General features: G+C 41.9%; 1 protein-coding gene across 1 annotated transcript in view; it reads left to right on the top strand.

The window, feature by feature from the left end:
- The first annotated feature begins 516 nt into the window (after positions 1–516).
- Positions 517–23811, top strand: part of CTDSPL (CTD small phosphatase like) — a 116527-nt gene continuing 93232 nt past the window's right edge. Inside the window, exon 1 of the mRNA XM_065933000.1 lies at positions 517–885. Within this exon, the coding sequence (XP_065789072.1) occupies positions 807–885 (79 nt within the window). The 5' untranslated portion in view covers positions 517–806. The remainder of the gene's footprint in view (positions 886–23811) is intronic.

Here is a 23811-nt window from a genome sequence, read left to right on the forward strand (position 1 = left end):
CGGTAAACACCCCTCCAAGGGCCCTCCTCACTCTCCCATCCGTGCGATCTCTCCTCGGACCCCGGGGCCCTTCCCGCACCCCCGCGGGCCTCTGCCTAGCCCCCGACACCCCTCAGCGCACTCATCTGCCAGACTCCTCCTCACGGCCTTCGCACCCCAGGCCGCTCACCCCACTCATCCTCCCAGGCCTTCTGACACCCCCACACACCTCGGCCCTCACATCTACCGCCAGGACCCCTCTGGAAGCCCCTACACCCGAAGCCCGTCCCCCGCCACCGTCTGCCCAAGAACCCCTCCCGCCCTCCACCCAGCGCTTCGGTCTCACCCCGCACCCCTCTCCCCCCGGGGCTGGCCAGCAGCGCCGGCGGCGGCGGCGGAGGCCGGTCCCCCGGCCGGGACACACCCACCCGCCCGCCCTCCCGCTTTCCCTCGTTCCCTCCCTCATTCCCTCCCTCTCTCCCGCCCGCCCTCGCTCCTCGCTGGCTCCTTCCCCCTCGCCCGCTCCCGCTTCCCGCGGCGCCCGGCCTCCCGCTCCGCCTCCCCTTGCGCGGCTCTCCCGGGCGCGGCTCCGGGGTTCATGGTGACGAGGCGGCGGCCGCTCCAGCCCAGAGGCGGCGGCGGCGGCGGGAGCGGGGGCGCGAGCCCGGGCCGCCTCTCACAGAGCGCGGGGCCGGGCGGCGGGCGCGCCCAGGCGGCGGCGGCGAGCGCCCCCCCGGCCCGCGGCCCCGCGCGCCCCCCGCGCCGCGCGCCCGTGCGCCTGGCTGCCGGGGGGCCGGGCCGGCGGGCGGCCGCCGCGCCGCGCACCCATGGACGGCCCGGCCATCATCACCCAGGTGACCAACCCCAAGGAGGACGAGGGCCGGGCCCCGGGCGCCGGCGAGAAAGGTAAGGAGGGGCGCAGGCCGGGCGGGCCGGGCGCAGGCCGGGGGCGTGGGCACTCCCCGCGCGGCCGGAGTTGGCTGCCGGGCGCTGGCGCGGGCTGGGGGAGGGGTGCGTGGGTGCGGGGTGCGCAGCAGGGAGGCGAGCGGGCGGGAGGGGGAATGTGCCCGCGCCGCTCCGGGCGCGGGAGGGGGCGTGCGCCTTTCCCCGGGTGGCGGCGATGTGGGGGTGACCCTGCGGGCCAGGAGTTTGTGTGTGCGCTCATGCCGACGGAGAAGTTGTGAGCCCGCGTGTGTTTCTGGCAGGTTGAAAGTGTGTGCGCCGTGTGTATGCAGGGAGCAGAGGTTGAAAGGCTGTGTGTGCACTTAACGGATAGGTTGTGAGTGTATGTGTCTATCGGATTGGGTGTGTGTGCACTTGTGTGTGTACACTTGCATGCTGTGGGTAGGCACAGGCCAACTGAGAGATGTTAAAGGTGCGTGAGCACCGGTTTTCCTGACAGGCTGTGAGTGTGCACGTGTACCTTACGTAGAGGTTTGTGTGTACCTGACTAGGAGGTTGTGGAGTTGTGTGTGTGTGCATGAGCCCGAGCCTGCAGAGTTTGTGTGTGAGGCTGACCGTGTGTGAAGAGACTATGTGCCTACAGCACTGAACTGGCATGTTGAGTATGTTGTGCCCGTGGACTGGCAGGATGTTGTGTTTGTGTGTGTGTGTGTGTGTGTGTGTGTGTGTGTGCGCGTGTGCAGTTACACCTAGGAAGATTGAGTGTGTGCTGTGCCTGACCATGAGCCTGTGTGTGCAGTGTGTGCGCCCGACAGTGAGGCTGTGTGCTTGGGTGTGTTTAATTGGTTGCGCAAGTGGGGTGGGGGGAGCGTTGCCGAGCTAGCCCCCTGCTTGACTCTGCCGTCTCGTTGGCACCTGTTGGGTGCATCTACAGGGTTTGGGGTCCCCTTTTAGGGCCCAGCTCTAATGGACCCTTGGGTGCCCCGTGTGTCCCTCCCAGGAGAGCTGGCACTGTGCTGAAGCGCCTGGTTTGGTTCCAGCACATTTTGGCCCCATCACCCACCCCTCATTGCTCTTTTCCTCTGTGTCCCTTCCCCTTTTGGAGACCTGTTGTCCCCCTCTCTCACGTGCCCGGGTTACCGTCCCTCTAGTAAGCCGGCCTGAGGTTTGGACAGTTTTGAAGGGTCAAGGAATCTGGCTTGTTTTGTTCTGGTGACTAAATCTCCCCGCTGTGCGCCTGGCAAACGCCTGCACGGAGGTCAGGAGCAACCCACTGGGATGCTTCCCCCTCCCCTCTCCAAGCCTGGCCTTTGACTTTGGCAGAGAGTCAGATTTCTTAACATGTGTTACTAAGCTTGCTGTGCCAGTTGGGTGAGGTGTGCGGCTCTGCTGAGGAGTGGCGTGGGGGTGGGGGGCAACACTCCATCACCTCTCCCCAGGCAGAAACCACTGGGCAAGCCCACCGGGAAAACCAGAACCCACCAGTCACCCCTCGGATTGGCGATTTGTCAGCTCATTTGCACTTTCCATAGACCGTAAACACTGTGTGTCTGCAGACTTGTTGTCTTTTGTGTAAAATTAAAAATCAGACTCCCCCCGGCATTTTTCTGTGCCTTACAGATGGGCTAAAAAACGGGAGGAGGTTGCTCCAGATGAATCTCCATGTCTCTCTGGGGCCCAAGTGGGCAGTGCCTCAGTTGATCTGACCTTCCTGCTGCTGGAGCTGACGGTTCTTGGGGCCCTAGCCTGCTGTCCCTGGGCTGGGCATGTCCCCTCGGGACAGTTTGGTTGGAGGCATCGAGGAGATTTGATGCCTCTGCTTCTCCTCCAGTGTGGACTGAGTGCTTTGTGTGATGTTGTGCCAGAGAGAGAATCCACGGCTCTTGTGAGGAGAGGTGTGGCAGAAAACGGGGAAATATTTGTCAGGACTTCAGCCTTCCTACTGCTCCTCACCTGATTGCAGGAGCAGGCGCCTCCCCAACTTTCTCTTTTCCTCTAGCTCCTAAACTTTTAAAAGTGGAGACAGTTATCCAAAAATCAAACCAGGTACAAATATTCAAGGATGTTGCTTATTATATTCAAGGATGGTGCCTGTTCGTTCAACTTGTTTACGTTTCTTTTCATGACAATCTTGTATTATCTTTAACTGCTTATTTTGTTTGTTTTCTAGTGTCAGATTGGTTGGTTGATAACTGATGAGAGGAATTCCTTACCTGCCTCTCCAGGGTGGGGTTGGTGGCTGGCTAGTCAGTGCTTCTTGTTGAAGCATTAAAATCCTACTCAGTTTAGTTTCTCACTTTAAAACAAAATAATTTGGGTTAACTATGTGGCAATAAACTGTAGAACCAAGCTTTGGGATACCTTCCTCAGACTCATAAACCACTAAACATGTTTAGCAATGTTTCTTGCTTAAGCATGTTGATATATTTAGACAAGCACAATGGATTTTGTATCACTCAAGTTTTAGGTGAACTCAATCATTTTGGTTTTAATTATGCGGCCTGAAATGTAAGATTTTGTGATAAGAAAGAAACTCTTAGTTTTAAAAGTTTACTTTTATTTTTTGTTCTTAAAATAGGATTGATAATGACTGCCTTTTGGGTTTGATTTGGATTAACTGAGATGAAGCATGTTAAAAGACTCTGCCTAGTTCACCATGTGTTACTGTTGCATATACCTTTCTTTAGGTGCAGGTTTGCCGAGGAAGTAGTAAGCATGGGCTGGGGACTGGGTTGTTTGCACAAGTTGAATTACTTTTTGACACTTTGCCACGTGGTGGTGCACCACTTAGAGATGATTGTCCCTGTCAGAGGTGTGGCCTGTCACCAAAGATTTATTTTGTAATCGTGTTTGACTTGACTGATGATATAAAGATACAGAGGCAGTTTTCGCTGTGGGTTTAGCTCAGGCTGCTTTACTATCTGGAAATTTATCCTTGCAGATCAATAAGAAAAAGTCTAACAATACAGTAGAAAAGTGGTCAAGAGATATGAACAAGAAAAATTGTAGAAGAGGAAATTTGAATGTCCAATAAATGTATGAAATGACACTTTACTTCCTGTGAAATTTTTTTCCTGTGTCAGCTTGAGTAAACATGTAAATGACTGACAACATTCAAAGTAAACAAAAGTTTTGGGAAAGGAATACTGTTATAGACTTTTGTCAGAGAATGAAATGAGTACAAACTTTTTAGAGAATAATTGAGTACTGAATCTCTTAGAAACACATTTGGCTGCAAGTAATAGAAAACCAGACTTACACTGCAGCTTAACCTGACAGAGGTTTATTCTTGTCACATAGCAAGCAGTCTGTAGGTAACTGTCGATAGCTTTAGTTCAACAACTCATTAGTATCACAGCTGACATCACTGTGATTCCCTTAACTTTTCTACATGTTGTAATGTGGCTACCACCCCTCCAAACACCACAGCCACCTTCAGGGAAGGAAAAAGGCCCAGCTATTTTTAATTGGAAAGCAGAAATATTGCTAGGGACCACCCGGCAAACTTTTGGTGATGTTTAATCAGCCAGAACTGGGTCACATAGTCACTCCAACCTTTGTTTTGGAAGCAGGAAAGAAGAAGATGATTGGGAATAGGTGGGAACAGGTGTGGTCTCAGCCAGTCAACAATATTGGTCATACCTGTAAAGCCAGGCCTGCTTCTGGGTTTCTCTCCTAGAGAAACAGCCTTATATGTGCTCCAGGAAACACATACAAGGATTTTTCACCAATGTCTACATTGCTTGCAATATAAAAAATTGGAAACATCATAAGTGCCAAAGGATTAGACCGTAGTACGTCAATACCACAAAATACTGTAAGGCACTTAAGGATGAATTAAATGAGATCTAAGGATACTAACATGCACATTTCCAAGAGATTTTAAAGCAGGGTGGGGGTAAAGTAGTTGAATAATATAAACAGTGTGATCCTGTCTTTATTTTAAAAAATATCAGACACACAGACATAAAACTGTACATATATCTAGAGACACACAAAAAATAATCTGAAAAAAATACTTCAAACAAACAACAGTGATTTTCCCTGGCAAGAAGACTGAGATGGGAAGTGAAGGAACTTTGCCTTTTTGTTTAAATATTAATGAAAATGTCCTTGTGTTTTACAGATGAATTTTTTTAGCTAAAGAAAAGAAATTTCCCATAGCTGTTTGGAGGAAAATAAGTAAGGTAGTTGAATAATAATAAAAGCCCCTCAATTAATATGCAACATTATCAAGCACATATCAATTCTTGCTGAACAGTTAGTTATTTTGTAAGCTAATACATGTCTCTTGAGGAGATTTCTGTAGGCAAGTTTGTTTTGGCAGATTTTTGGCCCAGGATACTAGGTATATTTCCTCCACATGTTTGCGACACTTAAGCTTAACTCAGAAACCTTTAACCTTTGGGCTGCTAACAAAATTATAGCAAGGAGAGGATTCTTGGAAGCAATAGTTATTTCAGATGCTGGAACAAATCTGAAGTAGATTCGGTTTGATTAACTTTTTATATTAAACTTTTTATTCAGAAATGTCTCTTAAGTTTACATGCAGCTATAAGCAGTCACACTGACCCCTCCACCTAGTTCCCGCTAATGTTAGCATCTTGCCAAACCTTTGGACAAAATCATTAGCATAGTCAGGACACAGAAGAATTCCATCACCTCAAAGATCCCTCGTGGTGCTGTTTAATAACTACACCTAGTTCTCTTCCGTCCCCACTCCTTCTCAGCCTATTGAAAACCACTAGTCTGTTCTTCATTTCTGAAATGTTGTCATTTTAGGAATGTGTATACATGGAATCAAACAATATGTGATCTTTTGGAGTTGACTTTTTTCATTCAGCATAATCCTCTGGATTTTCAACCAGGTTGTTACTTATATCAGTGTTTTCTTCTTTTTTATTGCGGAATAGTATTCCATGACATGAATATACCACAGTTTAACCAATCACTCTCTGAAGAACATCTGATCATTTCTGGATTTGGGCTGTTACGCATAAAACTGCTATAAATGTTAGTGGACAGGTTTTTGGGTAAAGAGAAATCATCGTTTCTCCAGGAAAATTACCCAGGCATGCGATTGCTGGATCATATGGTAGTTGCATATTTGCTTTTTAAATAAACTGCCAAACTGTTTTCCAAATTAAATGTACCAGCTTATAATCTCCCCAGCAGTTCATGAAAGATCTAGTTTCTCCACATCCTCACCAGAATTCAATGTCACTTTTTTGTATCAATCATTCTGATATGTGTGTAGTGGTATCTCTTTGTGGTTTTAATTTGGATTTCTCTGATGGCTAATGATGTTGAACTTCTTTCCATGTGCTTTTTCCTTCTGTATATCTTCTTTGATGAGATGTTCCTTCTTATCTTTTGTTTATGTTCTAATTGGATATTTCTTTCACTGTTGGGTTTTGAGAATTCTTTTCATATTCTCGATGTTAGTCCTTCATCAGGTATGTGGTTTGCAAATAGTTCCTCCTTATCTGTAGCTTGTGTTTTCATCCTCCTTACACAGTCTTTTGCAGAACAAAGTTTTTAATATATCAATTTTCCCTTCTATTGATTGTGCTTTTGAGGTCAAGTCTAAGAACTCTTTGTTTCATACTAGATCTCAGAGTGTTTTGTCATATACTCTTCCCAAAAGTTTTGTAGGTTTACATTTTACATTTAACACCATTATCTATTGTGATTTAGTTTTTGTAAGGTGAAAGTGAAAGTGTTAGTTGCTCAGTTGTGTCTGACTCTTTGTGACCACATAGACTGTAGCTTACCAGGCTCCTCTGTTCGTGGAATTCTCTAGGCAGTAATGCTGGAGATCCCCCTTCTCCGGGGGATCTTCCCGACCCAGGGATTGAACCTGAGTCTCCTGCATTGCAAGCAGATTCTTTATCATCTGAGCCGTCAGGGAACCACAACTAGATTAAGGTTTTTTGTCTTTGACTGTCTAATCACTTTAGCCACATTTGTTGAAAAGGCTTTCCTTCCTCTTTTGATTTTCTTTTGCATCTCAAATCAGTGTATCAGTAAAAAACCAGTGCATCGTATTTGTGTAGGTCTCTGAGTTTTCTGGGTTGTGAAGATCTTTTTTTGTACAGTTCTTCTGTGTATTCTTGCCACCTCTTCTTAATATCTTCTGCTTCTGTTAGGTCTGTACCATTTCTGTCCTTTATTGAGCCCATCTTTGCATGAAATGTTCCCTTGGTATCTCTAATTTTCTTGAAGAGATCTCTGGTCTTTCCCATTCTATTGTTTTCCTGTTTCTTTGCATTGATCACTGAGGAAGGCTTTCTTATCTCTCCTTGCAATTCTTTGGAACTCTGCATTCAAATGGGTATATCTTTCCTTTTCTCCTTTGCTTTTTGCTTCTTTTCTTTTCACAGCTATTTGTAAGGCCAACTGAGACAGCCATTTTGCTTTTTTCTATTTGTTTTTCTTGGGGATGGTCCTGCTCCCTGTCTCCTGTATAATGTCACGAACCTCCATCCTTAGTTCATCAGGCTCTCTGTCTATCAGATCTAGTCCCTTAAATCTATTTCTCACTTCCACTGTATAGTCATAAGGGATTTGATTTAGGTCATACCTGAATGGTCTAGTGGTTTTCCCCACTTTCTTCAATTTAAGTTTGAATTTGGCAATAAGGAGTTCATGATCTGAGCCACAGTCAACTCCAGGTCTTGTTTTTGCTGACTCTCTAGAGCTTCTCCATCTTTGGCTGCAAAGGATATAATCAGTCTGATTTTGGTGTTGACCATCTGGTGATGTTCATGCGTAGAGTCTTCTCTTGTGTTGTTGGAAGAGGGTGTTTGCTATGACCAGTGCGTTCTCTTGGAAGAACTCTGTTAGCCTTTGCCCTGCTTCATTCTGTACTCCAAGGCCAAATTTGCCTGTTACTCCAGGTGCTTCTTGACTTCCTACTTTTGCATTCCAGTCCCCTTTAATGAAAAGGACATCTTTTTTGGGTGTTAGTTCTAGAAGGTCTTGTAGGTCTTCATAGAACCGTTCGTTCAACTTCAGCTTCTTCAGCATTACTAGTCAGGGCATAGACTTGGATTACCGTGATATTGAATGGTTTGCCTTGAAAATGAACAGAGATCATTCTGTCGTTTTTGAGATTGCATCCAAGTACTGCATTTCGGACTCTTTTGTATGTCTTTCTTATGTCCTCTAACTATATTGAGTCCACTTATTAGTTATAAGACTTTGTATATTTCTTGAGGCTTTTAACATAGACAAACATGTCATCACATAAGAACATTTATATTTCTTCCTGATTTGTATGCCTTTTATTTCTTTTACTTTATTGTGTCGATGAAAACTTACAGAAGTATGTTGAATAAGAGTTGTGAGAATGGACATCCTTACCTTGTTCCCATTTCAGTCTTTTACTGTTAAGTATGCTGTTGGCTGTTTTGTGTGTGTTTATGTGTCTTTATTAAAAGGCTAAGGAAGTTCTCCTGTATTCCAGTTTTTCTGAGAGTTTTTGTCAGAGATGTATGTTGAATTTTGTCATATGTTTTTCCTGTACCAATTGATATGATCATGTGAGTTTTCATCTTTGGTCTATTAATATGGTAGATTACACTGATGGGTTTTAAAGTATTGAACCATCCTGTATGCCTAGAAATAAGCCTCTTGGTTTTGTATGTAACTCTTCTTATGTATTATTGAATTCTCATTGCCAACATTTTGTTAAGGATTTTTGCATCTGTATTCATAAGTGATATTGGTCTATGCTTTTCATTTTGGGTATGGTCTTTATCTAATTTAGTGCCAACTTTGTAAAGTAAATTGGAAAGTAGTCTCTTCTCTTTTCTGGAAGAGATTGTGTAACACTGGTATTCACTCCCAGTGAAAGCGTCTGGACCTGGAGATTTCTTTTGGGGGAATTTTTAAATGACAAATTCAGTTTTTCTAATAGTTATACAACTATTCAGATCATCTCTTTCATGTGGGATAAGTTGTGTCATTTTTGGTTTTTTTGAGATTTGATCTATTTCATTGAAGTTGTCATATTTGTGTATAGAGTATTTCATACTATTAGTCCATCATTATCTATTCTATGCTTGCAGGGTCTGAAGAGACAGCCCCTGTTTCTAACATCCCCACTTTCATTTGTAGTATTGGTAATTTGTGTCTTCCATCTTATTATTAATAATTTGTCAGACTTGATAGAGGTTTCTCAATTTTCTTGATCTTTAAAAAAAAAGAGACCCATTTTATATTTCACTGATTTTTCTCTACCACTTTTAATGTTTTCAGCTCAACTGATATCTGTTCTTTTATTATTTTCCTTCCTTATGCTTGATCTGGGTTTATTTTGCTCTTTTTCTAGGTTCTTGGAAGGGAACTTAGATTACTGATTTGAGACGTTTCCTTTTCCTAACATATGGATATTGTGCCACCCATTTTTCTCTTAGTGTCGTTTTTGCAGTATCTCGCAAATTCTGATGTTATGTTTTCATCTTCATTCAGTTCAATGTATTATTTTAGAGAAAACTTCTTTTTTAATTTATTTACTTTATTTAATTTTGTCTGTGCTGGGTCTTCGTCTCTGTGAGTGGGGGCTGCTCTCTCGTTGTGGTGTGCAGGCTTCTCATTGTGGCCTGCAGGCTTCAGGAGCTGCGCCTCCCCAGCTCCAGAGCACAGGCTTACTAGTTGTGATGCACAGGCTTGGTTGCCCCACAGAATGTGGAATTTTCCTGGACCAGGGATTGAACTCATGTCCTTCACACTGGCAGGCTGAGTCTTAACCACTTGACTACAAGGGACGTCCTCATTGTTTTTTGTCGTTGTTTTTAATATAGACTTTCTTTTTTAGGATAGTTTTAGGTTCACAGCAAAACTGAACAGAAAGTGTTCCCATATAACACTGACCCCACACGTGTTCAGCTCATTTGGGTAAATACTGAGGAGCCCTGTTGCTATACTGTATGGTGAGAACGCTTTTTGTTTCGTAAGAAACTGTCAAACCGTCTTGCAGAGTAGCTGTATCATCTTTAGTTTTCAGAAGTGTAGTTATGATATGTCTCAGCATGGATTTCTTCAGGTTTATCCTATTGGGGATTCACTTAGCTTCTTGAATTTGTAAGGTTGTCTCTTACAAAATTTGGGAAGTTTTCAGCCTTTATTTTCTGAAGTACTTTTTAAGCCCTGCCCTTTTCTCTTCTTCTCCTGGGACTCTGATGACAAGAATACCAGGTCCTTTGTTATAGTACCACAGGTTTACCAATACTAACTACTCTTTGAAAAAAAAAAAAAAACTTTTCTCTCTGTTGATTCGGATTGGGTAATTTCTTTTGTTCTATCTCCAAGTTCAGTGATTTGCTCCTAGTCCCCTCCATTCTGCTATTGAGCCTATCCACAAGTTTTTTATTTCAACTTTTGTCCCATTTAAAATTTGCCATTCAGTTTTTTCTTTATGTCTTGTTTTTCTTTGCTAAGACTTGCTATGTCTTTGCCAAGGCTTTCTATTCCCATTTGTTTTCAATATCTTCCTAGTTGCTTTTATCATAGCTGCTTGAAAATTTTTGTCAGGTAATTGTAATAGTTTTCTTGGTGTTGGCCTCAATTGTCTTTTTTTTCGTTCAGTTTGAGATCTTCTGGCTCTTGGTGTAACAACTGAATTGCAGTTGAAATCTGGACTTTTTCTTATCATGTTATGAGAGTCTGGGTCTTGTTTAAAGCTTCAGTTTTAGTTGGTTTTCTCTGACAGTGCTCCAGCAGAGGAAACACTGCCCCATTATTGCCAGGGAGAGGTAAAAGTCCAGGATCTCCACTTGACCTGTCCTGACAAAGTGATGGGCAGGGAAGGCAGTTTCAGCCCTGACATGATCTCTGCAGTGGGAGTGGGTGAGGGTGAAAACCCTGAATCTTCCTGTGCCTCCTCTGACAGTTGGGCAGGAATGGAAGTCCAAGCTAGCCACATGGTCTTCACTGGCGCCGCTGGGAGAGGGAGGGACCCATTACCAGCAGTTAGGAATGGATGTCTCTTCTCCCTACATGGCTTTCTCAGCCGCTACCCCAGCAGAGTGGGGGGGGGGGGGTGCCCCCTTACACCCTGGTTGGGGTGGAAATCTACGTACCCTTTGGATTTTGCTGACTGTGGTGGGGCTGGGGCCACGGTGCGTGCCTGTGTGGTGGTCTCTGCAGTAGAGCAGTTTTATTGTCTGAAAGTTTCCTGTCTTGCTAGACTATCCCTTTTCTGGTCCTTTGATTACAAGGAATAGGCTTTTGAAAGGACTTTTTTTTTTTTTTTTTTTTTGGTTAGCAACTGTTGATTTTTGCCCATATCCAGCTCCTTCGGCTCTGAGTTTGGATTATATGAGGCAAAAGAAAATCCAGGGGCCCCCAGCCTTGGTTTAAGTTCTCAGGTCCCTCACTGCTCTGCCTGCTTCCCTCCACCTTTCCGTCATCTTGTGTTTGCTCTATAAACTGGGCTTTTAGTTGTACTTAGTGGACAGACTACGAAGAATTATGTTTACTCTATCGTCTTGAAAGTAGAAGTCCCCTGATTAATTTTTACACCTATCCAAATTAAGTGTTTTAAGGAAGACTGGAATTGCAGAGTTGTCTCTTTAAAGGTTTATTTCAGCAAAGTGCTAGTGACCAATGTAAAAGTCAAATTGAGTTAGTGCTTTGAGAATCTTGTTTGTCCCTGAAAAAAGAGAAATGATAATGAATTCAGTGTGAAATCAAGTCTAGATCAGTGAGGCTTCAGTGACAACTGTTGTTGAGCCAGCCTTCAAAGGATGCATTCTTAAGCTTTCGTCTTAACACCAGAATTTAGATCAGCATTCTCGAGTATCTTGAGTTAGATGTATTTTTGATCTAATATTCTGTTTGATTGGCAAGCAAGTTTAAACCCGTATCTTATCTTCTGTTTAGTTTCTCAATTGAGGAAGCATCCATTTAAGTAGATAGAAGTATCTTCCTGGGGTAAACACAAAGGAGCTTATCTCTGGTTTTAGCTGCTGGTGACTACCAGACAGAGCTCTCTGGCCAGTGACTGGAAAACTCTTCTTCCATCTGTGCTGCCCTGGAGGTAGTTTTGGGGGCTTCCAAAATTTGGCTCAGGCTGCACTTGACTGGAGTGGCCCACTTGTAGTGGAACTGCTTGTAGTGGTCATAGGGGAAGTCCATGTGCAAGCATAGGACTGGGTTTTCAGGAGGAACTATACACCTTCAAGTTTAAGTCTGAAGTAGTTGTTTATTTTCCATCCAGTTTTATTGAGATGCAGTTGACATGTGACACTGTTGAAGTTTAAGGTATACAGCATAATGACTTGACATACATACATATATACATAGTGAAATGATTACTACAGTGAGTATGAACATCTAATGACCTCATAGTTACTAGTTTTTTTCTTTTGATTATAATTTTTAGGATTCACTTTCTTGGCAACTTATGAATATACCACCCAGCGTTGTGAACTCTAGTGATCATGTTGCTCATTACACGCCTGTTGCTTGTTATCTTGTAATTGGAACTTTGTACCTTATGACCACCTTCACCCAATTCCTTTGCCCCTCACCCTCTGCCGACCGCAAATCTGATCTCTTTTTCTATGACTTTGGTTTTGTTTCAGAATCCACATATAAATGAGATCATAAAGTTTTTGTCTGTCTCTGACTTATTTAATTTACCATACTTGCCCCCAAGGTCCATCCATGTTGTTACAGCTTCTTTTTATGGTAGAATAATATTCCTTTATATAAAATATATGTGAATATATGTATATGTGTGTGTGTGTGTGTATATATATATAAAGAGTCGTCTTTATCCATTCATCTGACCGGACATTGAGGTTGTTCCCATGTCTTGACTGTTATAAATAATGTTGTAATGAACGTGGGAGTACAGATACCTCTTTGGGGTGGTGATTTTGCTTTCTTTGGATGTATACCCAGAAGTGAAGCCACTGGCTTTTTCTCTGTCAGTGAAATTCAGTGACTTTTTCTCTCTCGGCAGTGAGGGAAGGGGAATACATGACGGGACCAGTGGGTTCATTAAGTCCTTTCAGCCAGGAATTGGCAGAGGTCAAGAAACACTCTGGCCACAAACAGTTCTAGATTTACATATACGTATATAATGTGTTTTTCACTTGCTTTGGCAGTGATATACGATGCTAAGGTCAACAGTGTATAACTAGTGGAAAAGGGAAATGTCAGGATTCTCTTGGGAAATGTTGAGGTATAATATTTACCTTGGAAGTTATTTTCCAGATTTTTAAATCATGATTTATCAGACATTTGAAGTTCAATATTTTTAATGACCCAGATTTCTTTTTAAAAATCTACTTTGATTAAATAGTGTCTTTCCCTTTACTCTTTTAACATTTATTTTACTATTTTTAAAATGAGAGTGTATAGTCAATGCTTTATTTAAAATTAAATTAGTCAAATATTTGCATTTATGACTTTGAAATAGCACATAATGAAGCAAAGGCTTAGGAACTGCTTGTAGCACTGGGTTTAGGATGTGGACATTTTTGTATTTGGGATCAGCAGAGAAAAGACTGGTGGCACAGTTCCCTGAAACCAGGGCCTAATAAACAGTGGTCTTTATGGATGCTAAGGATTATGTAACCACCTAAGTAATCACTCATTTTGATTCTGAGTTAAAAACTGCTTCAAGTTAAAAACTGAAAGATTTCTTTGTAATTATAACTTGCATTGAGGCTACTTGCCAAAAATGTTTTAAAATCCTGGTACTCAAAGCGCTTTAAAAAGTGAAGAGAAGTGGCTTAGTATGTGATGGCTGATATTATTCTTACCTTTCATAATTAGTGTTTAACCTAAGCTTTCAGTGTTTCAGGGTATCTGGAAGAACAAACCACACTCCTTTGTCAACACAGCTTGAATAAATGTAGCCTTTCAGTGTCAGAGTGAAGTCAGTGTTCCAGTAAACACCCATCCTGTAGTCAGCGTTATGTATGATGTCTCCCTCTGCGTCCTGACCAGGAGCCAGCTTCCGTGCTCAGCATACCATAAATCTGTTCTGAGCGTTTGACTCAGTCATGTCCAGAGCAGAAACCAATGACTTTAATTCCACAGACCTCCATCAGAGCTGTATTTTCTTACCCCTTTTTTGAGGAAACAGTTCAACAGATTTAATTTTTGCTTTGGTTAGAACAAACACATTTCATGTTCGTCATCCACCAGGCATATACAGTTGGAGGAGCTGTTAACTCTGTCAAGTGTGTGAGCGCTTACTGGTGAGCATCAATTTTTCTATCCCACAAGATATTCTTGCACAGGCTTGACTTCTTGATTTTTTTTAAGTTTTTTAATAATTTTTTTTAATGAGGTAAACTTATATATAATAAAAATCATTCTTTTTGATGTAACCCAAAGTTAGAAAGCTTCCTAGGTGGCTCATTGATAAAGAATCCACCGGCAGTGCAGGAGATGCAGGTTCAGTCCTTGGGTTAGGAAGAGCCCCTGGAGAAGGGAATGGCTCCCCACTCGAGTATTCTTAACGTGGGAAATCCCATGGACAGAGAGCCTGGTGGGCTGACAGTCCATGAGGGTGCAAAAGAGCTTGACATGAAGAGCGACTTAGCAGTAACAGCAAAGGTTAGAAAGTTCTGTGAGCTTTGACAAACTCATACAGCTCCATTATCAAGATAGAGGACATTTCCATGATTCACAAAGTAATCCCTATGCCCCTTAGCCATTACCTGCCTTCCACACTCGGCCCAGAACAGCTAATCTCTTCTCTGCTCTTTCTTCCATTTTCTGAAACTTCATCTAAACAAAATCATGCAGTATGGAGTCTTTGGAGTTTGGTTTCTTTCACTTAGCAAAATGCTTTTGAAGTTCCTCCAGGTGGTTTCCTGTATCAATTGTTTGTTGGTATTTATTGCTGAATAGTATTTGATTGTATTCATGTACCAGTTTGAAAGTATATGTTTAACTTTATTTTTTAAAAAACTACCAAATAGTTCTCCAGAGAAGCAGTACTATTTTGCGTTTCTACCAATCATGTATGACTCTTCTAGTGGCTCTGTATCCTTTTCAACACTTACTTAGCATTGTCAGTTTTTAAATTTTAGCCATTCTGACAGACATCTAGTGGTATTTTGTTGTGGTTTTAGTTTCTATTCCCTTAACAACTGATAATGCTGATATTCTTTTTATGTGCCATTCACCTTTTGGCAAGTTATCTGTTCACATTGTTGCCAATTTAAAAAATATTAGATTATTTGCTTTCTTATTATTGAGTTTGAAAGTTTTTTTATATATATATCCTGGATACAAGTACTTTGTTGAATATGTGTTTTGCAAATATTTTATCCTAGTCTGTGACGTGTCTTTTCATTCTCTAAGCAATGTCTTTGACTTCCCAATTTTTTTGTGGTTAAACATACTTTACATTAAATTTACTGTCTTACAATTTACTTAATAATTGTATATTCTAAAGCAAATACAATTAAGTGATAATAACTACATTCATGTTGTTATGACTGTATCACCACTATCCATCTCCAGAACTCTTTTCATCTTGAAAATCTGAAACCCTGTACCTGTTAAATAATAACTCCCATTGCCCCTTTCCACAACCACTGGCAACCATCTTTCTGCTTTCTGTCTCTTGTTTTGACTACCCCACTCACATAAGTGGAATCATACAGTATTTGTCTTTACATGACTGACTTATTTCACTTAGTATAAAGTCCTCAAGGTTGATCCGTTTGTAGCATGCCAGAATCCATTTGTAGCATTCCTTTTTAAGGTTATATTGAGAGAGAGAGAGGGAGAGAAAAATACATATGTATTAGATATCTTTTTATAGATGTGATATGTAAAAGACACCACTTTTTGTGTATTTATTCACATGTCAGTGAACACTTGGATTGCTTCCATGTATTAGCCATTGTGAATACTGCTGCTGTGGACGTGGATATGCAATTACTTGTTCCAGTCCCTGCTGTCAGTACTTCGGGATGTATATTCAAGAGTGGAATTGTGGCATCATATGGTAATTGTGTGTTTAAATTTTTGAGGAACCACCATACCTGCTGGCCCACAACAGCTGTACCATTTTGTATTCAAGCCCAGCACCACAAGGATGCCAGTTTCTCCACATTCTCACCAGGACTGTTATTTTCTTCATTGGTAGTAGCTGTCCTAATGGATTCGAGGTGTTGGTGATGTCATTTGAAGAGCAGAAATTGAGGTTTGTTTGCATGTGAATGTTCAATTGTTTCCACATCAGCTATTGAAGAAACCATCCTTTTTCTATTGTATTGCCTTTGAATCTTTATCAAAAAATCAGATGACTGTATGTGTGTAGGTCTATTTCTGGACTCTGTTCTCTCCTTAAATTTTGATCAGCCTTCTTAATGTGAAGCAGTGTTAAGCTTAATATAGTACCAGCCCTCCCTCAGAAGTAAATTTTTGGTGATGATTTAAGCAGAAGAGGAGACCAAGACATTTTACAATCTGGCCGGGCAGATTTACTCTGCATTTTGCAGTGAAGGGTGTTCTGAAAGACAAAACCTATGACTTTCTCCACGCTTTTTTAGGAACTTACCCAAACAGACTTTGTACATTATATCTTTTTCCAGGTTTAAAATTGGAGCCGAGAATTTCTTCTATCTTGAGTATCCTTCTGCAGAAAGCTAATACAAAAGTACAAGATAAGATAAACAGGCATTTGAGTTTAAAATATAGTCTCCCATAGTTATACAATAGTGTAAAAATAGTGACTATCTTGATGGAATCCAAGAAACAGAACCATATAATGTCAGCAGAACAGAAACATGTGCTAAGCCTCAGCTCTGCTGAGAGTACGTAGGCTCCAGAGAACATGAGGGACACCTTTCAGGCCGTGCACAGGTAGCTGACCCGCACAAAATAAGGAAATATTTCTATTTCCTAAACAAAAGAGAAGAGCCTGGCAGTCACTGGGCAGCTTGAGTTCTTTTGCCACCAGGTAAATAAACCAGGTGAAACTTACCTGAGAGCAAAATCTTCATCCAGGTGGTATGACCCAGTTTGTATAAAGACCACCATCTCTTTGCCACTGATGTTAAGACATCGCTTAGAAAATGATGTTGAGATGATGGAGACCAGTTCAGTTCAGTTCAGTTGCTCGGTCGTGTCCAACTCTTTGTGACCCCATGGACTGCAGCACAGCAGGCTTCCCTGTCCATCACCAACTCCCGGAGCTTGCTGAAACTCGTGTCCATCTAGTCGGTGATGCCATCCAACTATCTCATCCTCTGTCATCCCCTTCTCCTCCTGCCTTCAATCTTTTGCAGCATTAGGGTCTTTTCCAACAAGTCAGTTCTTCGCATCAGGTGGCCAGAGTATTGGAGTTTCAGCTTCAGCAAAGGTCCTTCCAATGGATATTCAGGACTGATTTCCTTTAGGATTGACTGGTTTGATCTCCTTGGAGTCCAAGGGACTCTCAAGAGTCTTGTCCAACACCACAGTTCAAAAGCATGAATTCCTTGGTGCTCAGCTTTCTTTATAGTCCAACTCTCACATCCATACATGAGTATTGGAAAAACCATAGCTTTGACTAGATGGACCTTTGTCGGCAAAGTAATGTCTGCTTTTTTAATACTCTGTCTTGGTTGGTCATAGCTTTTCTTCCAAGGAACAAGCATCTTTTAATTTCATGGCTGCAGTCACCATCTGCAGTGATTTTGGAGCCCAAAGAAATAAAGTCTGCCACTGTTTCCATTGTTCCCCCATCTATTTGCCATGAAGTGATGGGACTGGATGCCATAATCTTAGTTTTCTGAATGTTGAGTTTTAAGCCAGCTTTTTCACTTTCCTCTTTCACTTTTATCAAGAGGCTCTTTAGTTCTTCTTTGCTTTCTGCCATCAGGGTGGTGTCATCTGTGTATCTGAGGTTATTGATATTTCTCTCGGCAATCTTGATTCCAGCTTGTGCTTCATCCAGCCTTCAGTTCGCATGATGTACTCTGCATTTAAGTTAAATAAGCAGGGTGACAATATACAGCCTTGATGTACTCCTTTCACAGTTTGGAACCAGTCTGTTGTTTCATGTCTGGTTCTAACTGTTGCTTCTTGACCTGCATACAGATTTCTCAGGAGGCAGGTAAGGTGGTCTCTTGAAGAATTTTTGTCTCAAGAATCTCTTGAGAATTCCTGTCTCTTGAAGAATTTTCCAGTTTGTTGTGATCCACACAGTCAGAGGCTTTGGCATAGTCATTAAAGCAGAAATAGATGTTTTTCTGGAACTCTCTTGCTTTTTTGATGATCCAACAGATGACAATTTGATCTCTGGTTCCTCTGCCTTTTCTAAATCCAGCTTGAATGTCTAGAAGTTCATGGTTCGTGTACTGTTGAAGCCTGGTTTGGAGAATTTTGAGCATTACTTTGCTAGCATGTGAGATGAGTGCAGTTGTGTGGTAGTTTGAAGACCAGGTCAGTGGCTAAACTTCTTTTCTATCTTCCTGTCTTCTGCCTGGGCCCTTGTTCAGTTCTTTCTCCACAAGCCTGCTGGATGTAAATTACCAAAGGACAGCTCTGATCATGGTCAAAGGTGTTTCTCACTGGCCTTAAGATAAAAACATGGTGTTTCACAGCCTGTAGTCCTCCACAGACTGACCCTGGACCACCGTTACAGACTCCTGTCCAGGGATCCCCTTCCACATGGTGACGATCTGAACCCAAACGTGCTGTGCTCACTCCATTATGCACGTGCTGGTTTCTCTTATCAGATGCCTTTTCCTTTATATTCCTGATGGATTCTTATCCTCCCAGATCCATCTCAGATGTCACCTTCTCTTGTCACCTTCCTTCACTGTCTGAGCAGGGTAGAGGAAACACAGTATAATGTTCAAGAACACAGGCTTGGGTTTGAATTCCAGCTCTATCACTTTTGAGTTGTGTGAACAAGTTGTTAATCTCTCTGCTCCTTCATTTCATAGTGGTACATACCTAATATGGTGATTATGAGGATTAAATATTAATAATATGTATGTGTGTATATAGTACAAATCAAAATATATAAGTATTTAATAAACATTTCTTATTATCTCCAGTTCATTTAGTCAGCAAACATTTATTGAGCACCCACTGTATGCTGTTCACCTGTACCGGAGACTTGGGATGCACAGATAAGTGCCCTGGCTGTATAGGGGAGGTGCTGAAGCATGATACTTTAAGAGGAGGACATTCAAAGTGCCATGGAAGCTGCCACTTATTTTATGATGACTGTCAAGTACTGTACATGTGGATCTCAGTTCATCCTCCAACAGCCTTAAGATACCGGTTTTGTAATCCCCACTGAGGCTCAGAGAAGTGGATAAGTAACTTGCCTATATTATCTAGAACATGTAGATATGCACCTGCCAAACAGTGGAGCCAAGCGTTAAACCACTGACTGACTCCGTTCAAAGGAAGTTTAGGAAATATTTGGAGACTATCATAAGCCCTTTGAGATTTACATCTTGAAAGACGGCAACCATATTTTTCTGAAAGATGCTTCTTTCTGCTTCTGCCAGAGGCAGCATATTTAGCAGGATAAATTCTAGAGCTCACCCAAGTTGACAGGCCACATTTTCTTACAATTCATCTTCTGTTATTTATATAATAAATTCTGTTTCCTTGAGTCTCACTATTAACTCTTAAATCTCATCAACACTCTTCATATTCAGTTGTGAACTGTGAATAGTAGAAATGAGAGGAGTTAAAGTTTATAGTAAAGGTTAAGAATCCAGTCTGGTCTTTACCGACAAAGGTCTGTCTAGTCAAAGCTATGGTTTTTCCAGTAGTCATGTATGGATGTGAGAGTTGGACTATAAAGAAAGCTGAGCACATAAGAACTGATGCTTTTGAACTGTGGTGTTGAAGAAGACTCTTGAGAGTCCCTTGGACTGCAAGGAAATCCAACCAGTCAATCCTAAAGGAAATCAGTTTCACAGCCAGAAAAGACATTGAACTATATCTTAGAACTACCTTGCCCTCACTTGTTGCTGTTTCAGCTCAGAAGCATCACTACAACCGTGCTTGTTCTCTCTTAAACTTGGTGATCATTTTCTAAGAGTTATTAGAAATAAAAGGAAGCCAGTGCCTGTAGGGACACTTGATTCTCTTGAGGTATGTGCTCATTTGAGGAGCTGGGCTGAGATCTAGTTAGATCTTATAAAAACAAAATCCTAGATAAATAAATTGAGGCATGTTTAGACAATGAAATCATATACAGCAATTGAAGGGGATATGCCAGAGCCAAATTTTTTCACAAGGGTAAAATTTTAAAATGTGATGTTGAACAAAAATGCAGGCTCCATAATAACACATAGAGGGTGATAGCATACCAAAAAGTTTGAGAGCATGCAAAAATAGCCTCTACAGGGTGTATGGATATGTGCATGTATTGTAAAACTACAGAAGCATCTCCAGGAATGAATTAAAAATTAGTGGTTGTTTCTGGAGATGGGTAACAGGGAGTGGGACCAGAAAAGGGTACACAGGTAGCTTCTGTTGTATCTTTAATATTTTGTTTCTTATGAACTATTTTATTGAGAGAAATATAAGCAAAATGTTAAGCAATCCAAGATCTGGGTAGTTGGCTAGCCCAATATATAGCTGTCTGTTATATTTATTCTTGTACTTCTCTGTATATCCAAGGGTTTCATAATTTAAAATGTTAATCCTGGGCTTTAGTTGTGTATTAAGGTAAATTTTTAAAAAATATTGCCTCTTCTTCATAGAGATAAATTCAACAGAAGCAGTAAAACTACAGTTATTGAATTTAGCTAGTTCTCTTCCTGAAAGAAGGGAGTTCAGGAAGATATCGGAAACGCTTGGCCACTGAGCTTTCCAGAGGGAGTCTGAGCGGTCCTCAGTTGCAGCTCAGGCTGTGCCAGGCATGCAGGCTGGAGCCAGGTCACACCCCAGTCCTACCGTGTTCCTCTCAGGTGACCTTCCAAAGGGTGTCATGAGTGCTTGGCCTGGAGCCAAGTTGGCTTTGTGTAGAGTGCTGGCCGCAAAAGTCCATGTTGGCTTAAAATGTTCTATTTACAAACGTGTAGTCAAATAGCCCGGGTGTCATCAAAGGAATAGTTTGCTTAACTTGCCAGTTCTACCCTGTTATCGTGGGAATTTATTTTGAGAATAAAGGAACTGAAACGTTGAGTCAAGTCCTTCATATTAAGCAAGGGAAAATCATATTGGAAGGAGAACAAAGAAATGTGTGAAATGCAAAATCAAGAGGAGTCATCTTAAAAGAAATCATTTGAAAAAGTGTTTGAAGACCCGCGCCATCCCTGGCTCACAGAGGTCCTCACGAAAGCTCTGAACTGCTGGGATTTCCATTTGGATGGAGTGCTGGTTCCCCCATGGTCTAGGTTGCTTCAAACACTGATTTTTTTAGTGGAGGGATTTCTAACTTGGAGTCCACAGATTCCTTAGTGGTCCACGAGTAGAATTGAGGGAGTCTATCAACTTGATTAGGAAAAAATATTACATCTTAATTTTCATTGACCTCTAACCAAAATTTTGTTAGTAATGAAATAACTGGCAGCAAACCTGTGTAATATTAACAGTGCCTGTAACTTTATCATCATACCCCAAACAGATTGGCTTGTGATTTTTTTCTCCTTAAATGTGCTTGTGAGGTTTTGATATCAAGGTTATGCTGGCCTCAAAAAACAAATTGGAGAATTTTATTCACTGGAAGAAATTGTGGAAGGTTGGTATTATTTCTTCCTTAAATATTTAGTAGATTACAGTGGTGAAGCCCTTTGAGGTCTGAAATTTTTTGTTGGGAAGCTTTTTAAATATAGATTTAATTTACTTAATATGTAGCAGACTATTCAGATACTCTATTTCTTCTCATATAAGTTTTGAGAAGCTTCTTTTTCTTAGGAATTTGTCTGTTTCCTATGCTTTCAAAATACGAGGTGAAAGTTGTGCAAAATATCCTCGTATCTTTATAACATCAGTAGGTCATGCTCTCCTCTTTTTCATCCTTTATATTAGGAAAAAGTTTTTAAACATTAACACAACTCAGAGTTCTTAAGCATTTAGGGAAATGACAACCATCGATAGATGGTTTAAATTAGTACACCCTTTCTGGAAGACTGTTTTGTAGAATAGTATATTTGATACATGAAATGTGAGTGTATTTTATCCAACTACCTGTTTTAAAGAATTTTCCATAAATAAATAATTTCACAAGTGCAAAAATACTCAACACAGCATTATCTATAGCAGTCCCCCACCGCCCCCCGCCAAAATAAAGGAAACAGATCAGTGGGCATCAGGGAAGTAATTGTGCTATTTACATTTGCTAGAGTACATTTATTTTATCTTATTTTAGATTTTTTTTTTTTTAATTTGATGTACCACACAGCATGTGGAATCTTAGTTCCTCAACTAGGGATTGAACCTATATCCCCTGCATTGGAAGCAGAGTCTTAACCACTGGACCACCATAGAGTACCTTTTATAGTTATAAAACATAGGACATAGACATGGGAATGTGCTAGGAAGATATTGTTAGTTACAAAAAGCAGTCACAGAAGAGTGTGTACAACATAACCTCTTCTGTGTTAAATATATAATTCTTTTTCTAAAGTACATACTTCTATATGTGAATGCGTATGTAGAAAATGATTTGGAAGCACGGTCACCAGGTTTCTAACAATGATATCTGTGGGTGGTTGGATAACAGTTATTTTCTTTTTTGCTCTTCTGTGTTGTTTAAAATGTTTGTATGAACATGCATCACTTCTACAAAAATAGCAAAACTTTCTAAAGAGCTTGGCTGTATCAAGAAGATGAGAGGGTGGAGAGGAGGGGGAATGTCAAAGCATTTTTCTTGACTGATGGAGAACAGCCAGAGAAGAAAGAGAGCTTGAAGCTACAATAAAGAAGCGAGAGTCAATTGAAAGACAGGAGGGCCTGGACTCAGACACAGAAGTCGGCCCACAAGGGGCAGTACAACATTCCTTCCAGAAAGGAGGGAAAGACAAGAGAAGATATGGAAGAGTTCCTAGCCAAAAGAAAGGGAAAATGACGTTCATAATTAACTCACAGCTGCCAATTTCTTGGTGAAATCAGAGGTGAAACTGTTTGAGTGGAGCCGGGGTCTTGAGGATAGTGGTGAGGGTCTCCAATGGGATTGAGGGTAGAAGAGAGAGTCACCAGGGTGTGGGCAGTTGAGCCCACTTGGGGCCTTAATAAAACTTTGGTTTAAGGGAACCCAGTGGTGTGGCTCGGCAGTTCTTCTCTAGAAGAAAGCACACTTGGTCCCAGGCTCGGGGGTGACTCGGGAGGCATGGTAGCGCTTCAGAGGATGAGGAAGTTCAGGATACTGATTGACCTTAATCCAGGATGCCCAGGAGGAAAGTGAATTAGGAGGAGTACCAAGGGCTGGGGATTTATTTGGAATGTGGACATCCAAGAAGCCCAAAGACAGGTGCTCAGGGTCAAGGTGGGTTTTCAGAGCTTGACATCTTATGGAAGGTGTGCTCAGTGGCCATGGGAGGACAGGAATGGTCACAGAGGTTGGGAAGGTCCAAGGGTTGTGAAGCTGGGAGGTCCAGTGGTCTTGCTCATGGATGGGATGATGACAGGAATTCTTCCGGAGAAGATTTTGAGACAGGTGCTAAGAGATTGGGTTCATGGACAGAAATCTGCAGAGCAGGCTTGAGGGAGGGAGTTGATAAGAGTCCTGGTCCGGAGCAAGCTGTGGACCCGCAGGGAGATGCTTGACCTGCTCTCCCAAGACCAGGAGCCTGAGCCCCAAGAGAAGCCTCCCTTCATGACTGTGGGGCTTTGCGGTCCAAAATTGGCAGAAGGAATGCTCCAGGAAAAGAGAAGGAATGCTCTGCAGACGTTTCTTAGCGAAGGGACAAGATCATGGGGTACAGGCAAGGTGGGTAAAAATATGAGAATTAGGGTTCTAATGAGAACGGGATCAAAAGAGAAGCAGGC

Source organism: Muntiacus reevesi, chromosome 4 (assembly GCF_963930625.1).
Source record: "Muntiacus reevesi chromosome 4, mMunRee1.1, whole genome shotgun sequence".
In the NCBI taxonomy this organism is placed as follows: Eukaryota; Metazoa; Chordata; class Mammalia; order Artiodactyla; family Cervidae; genus Muntiacus; species Muntiacus reevesi.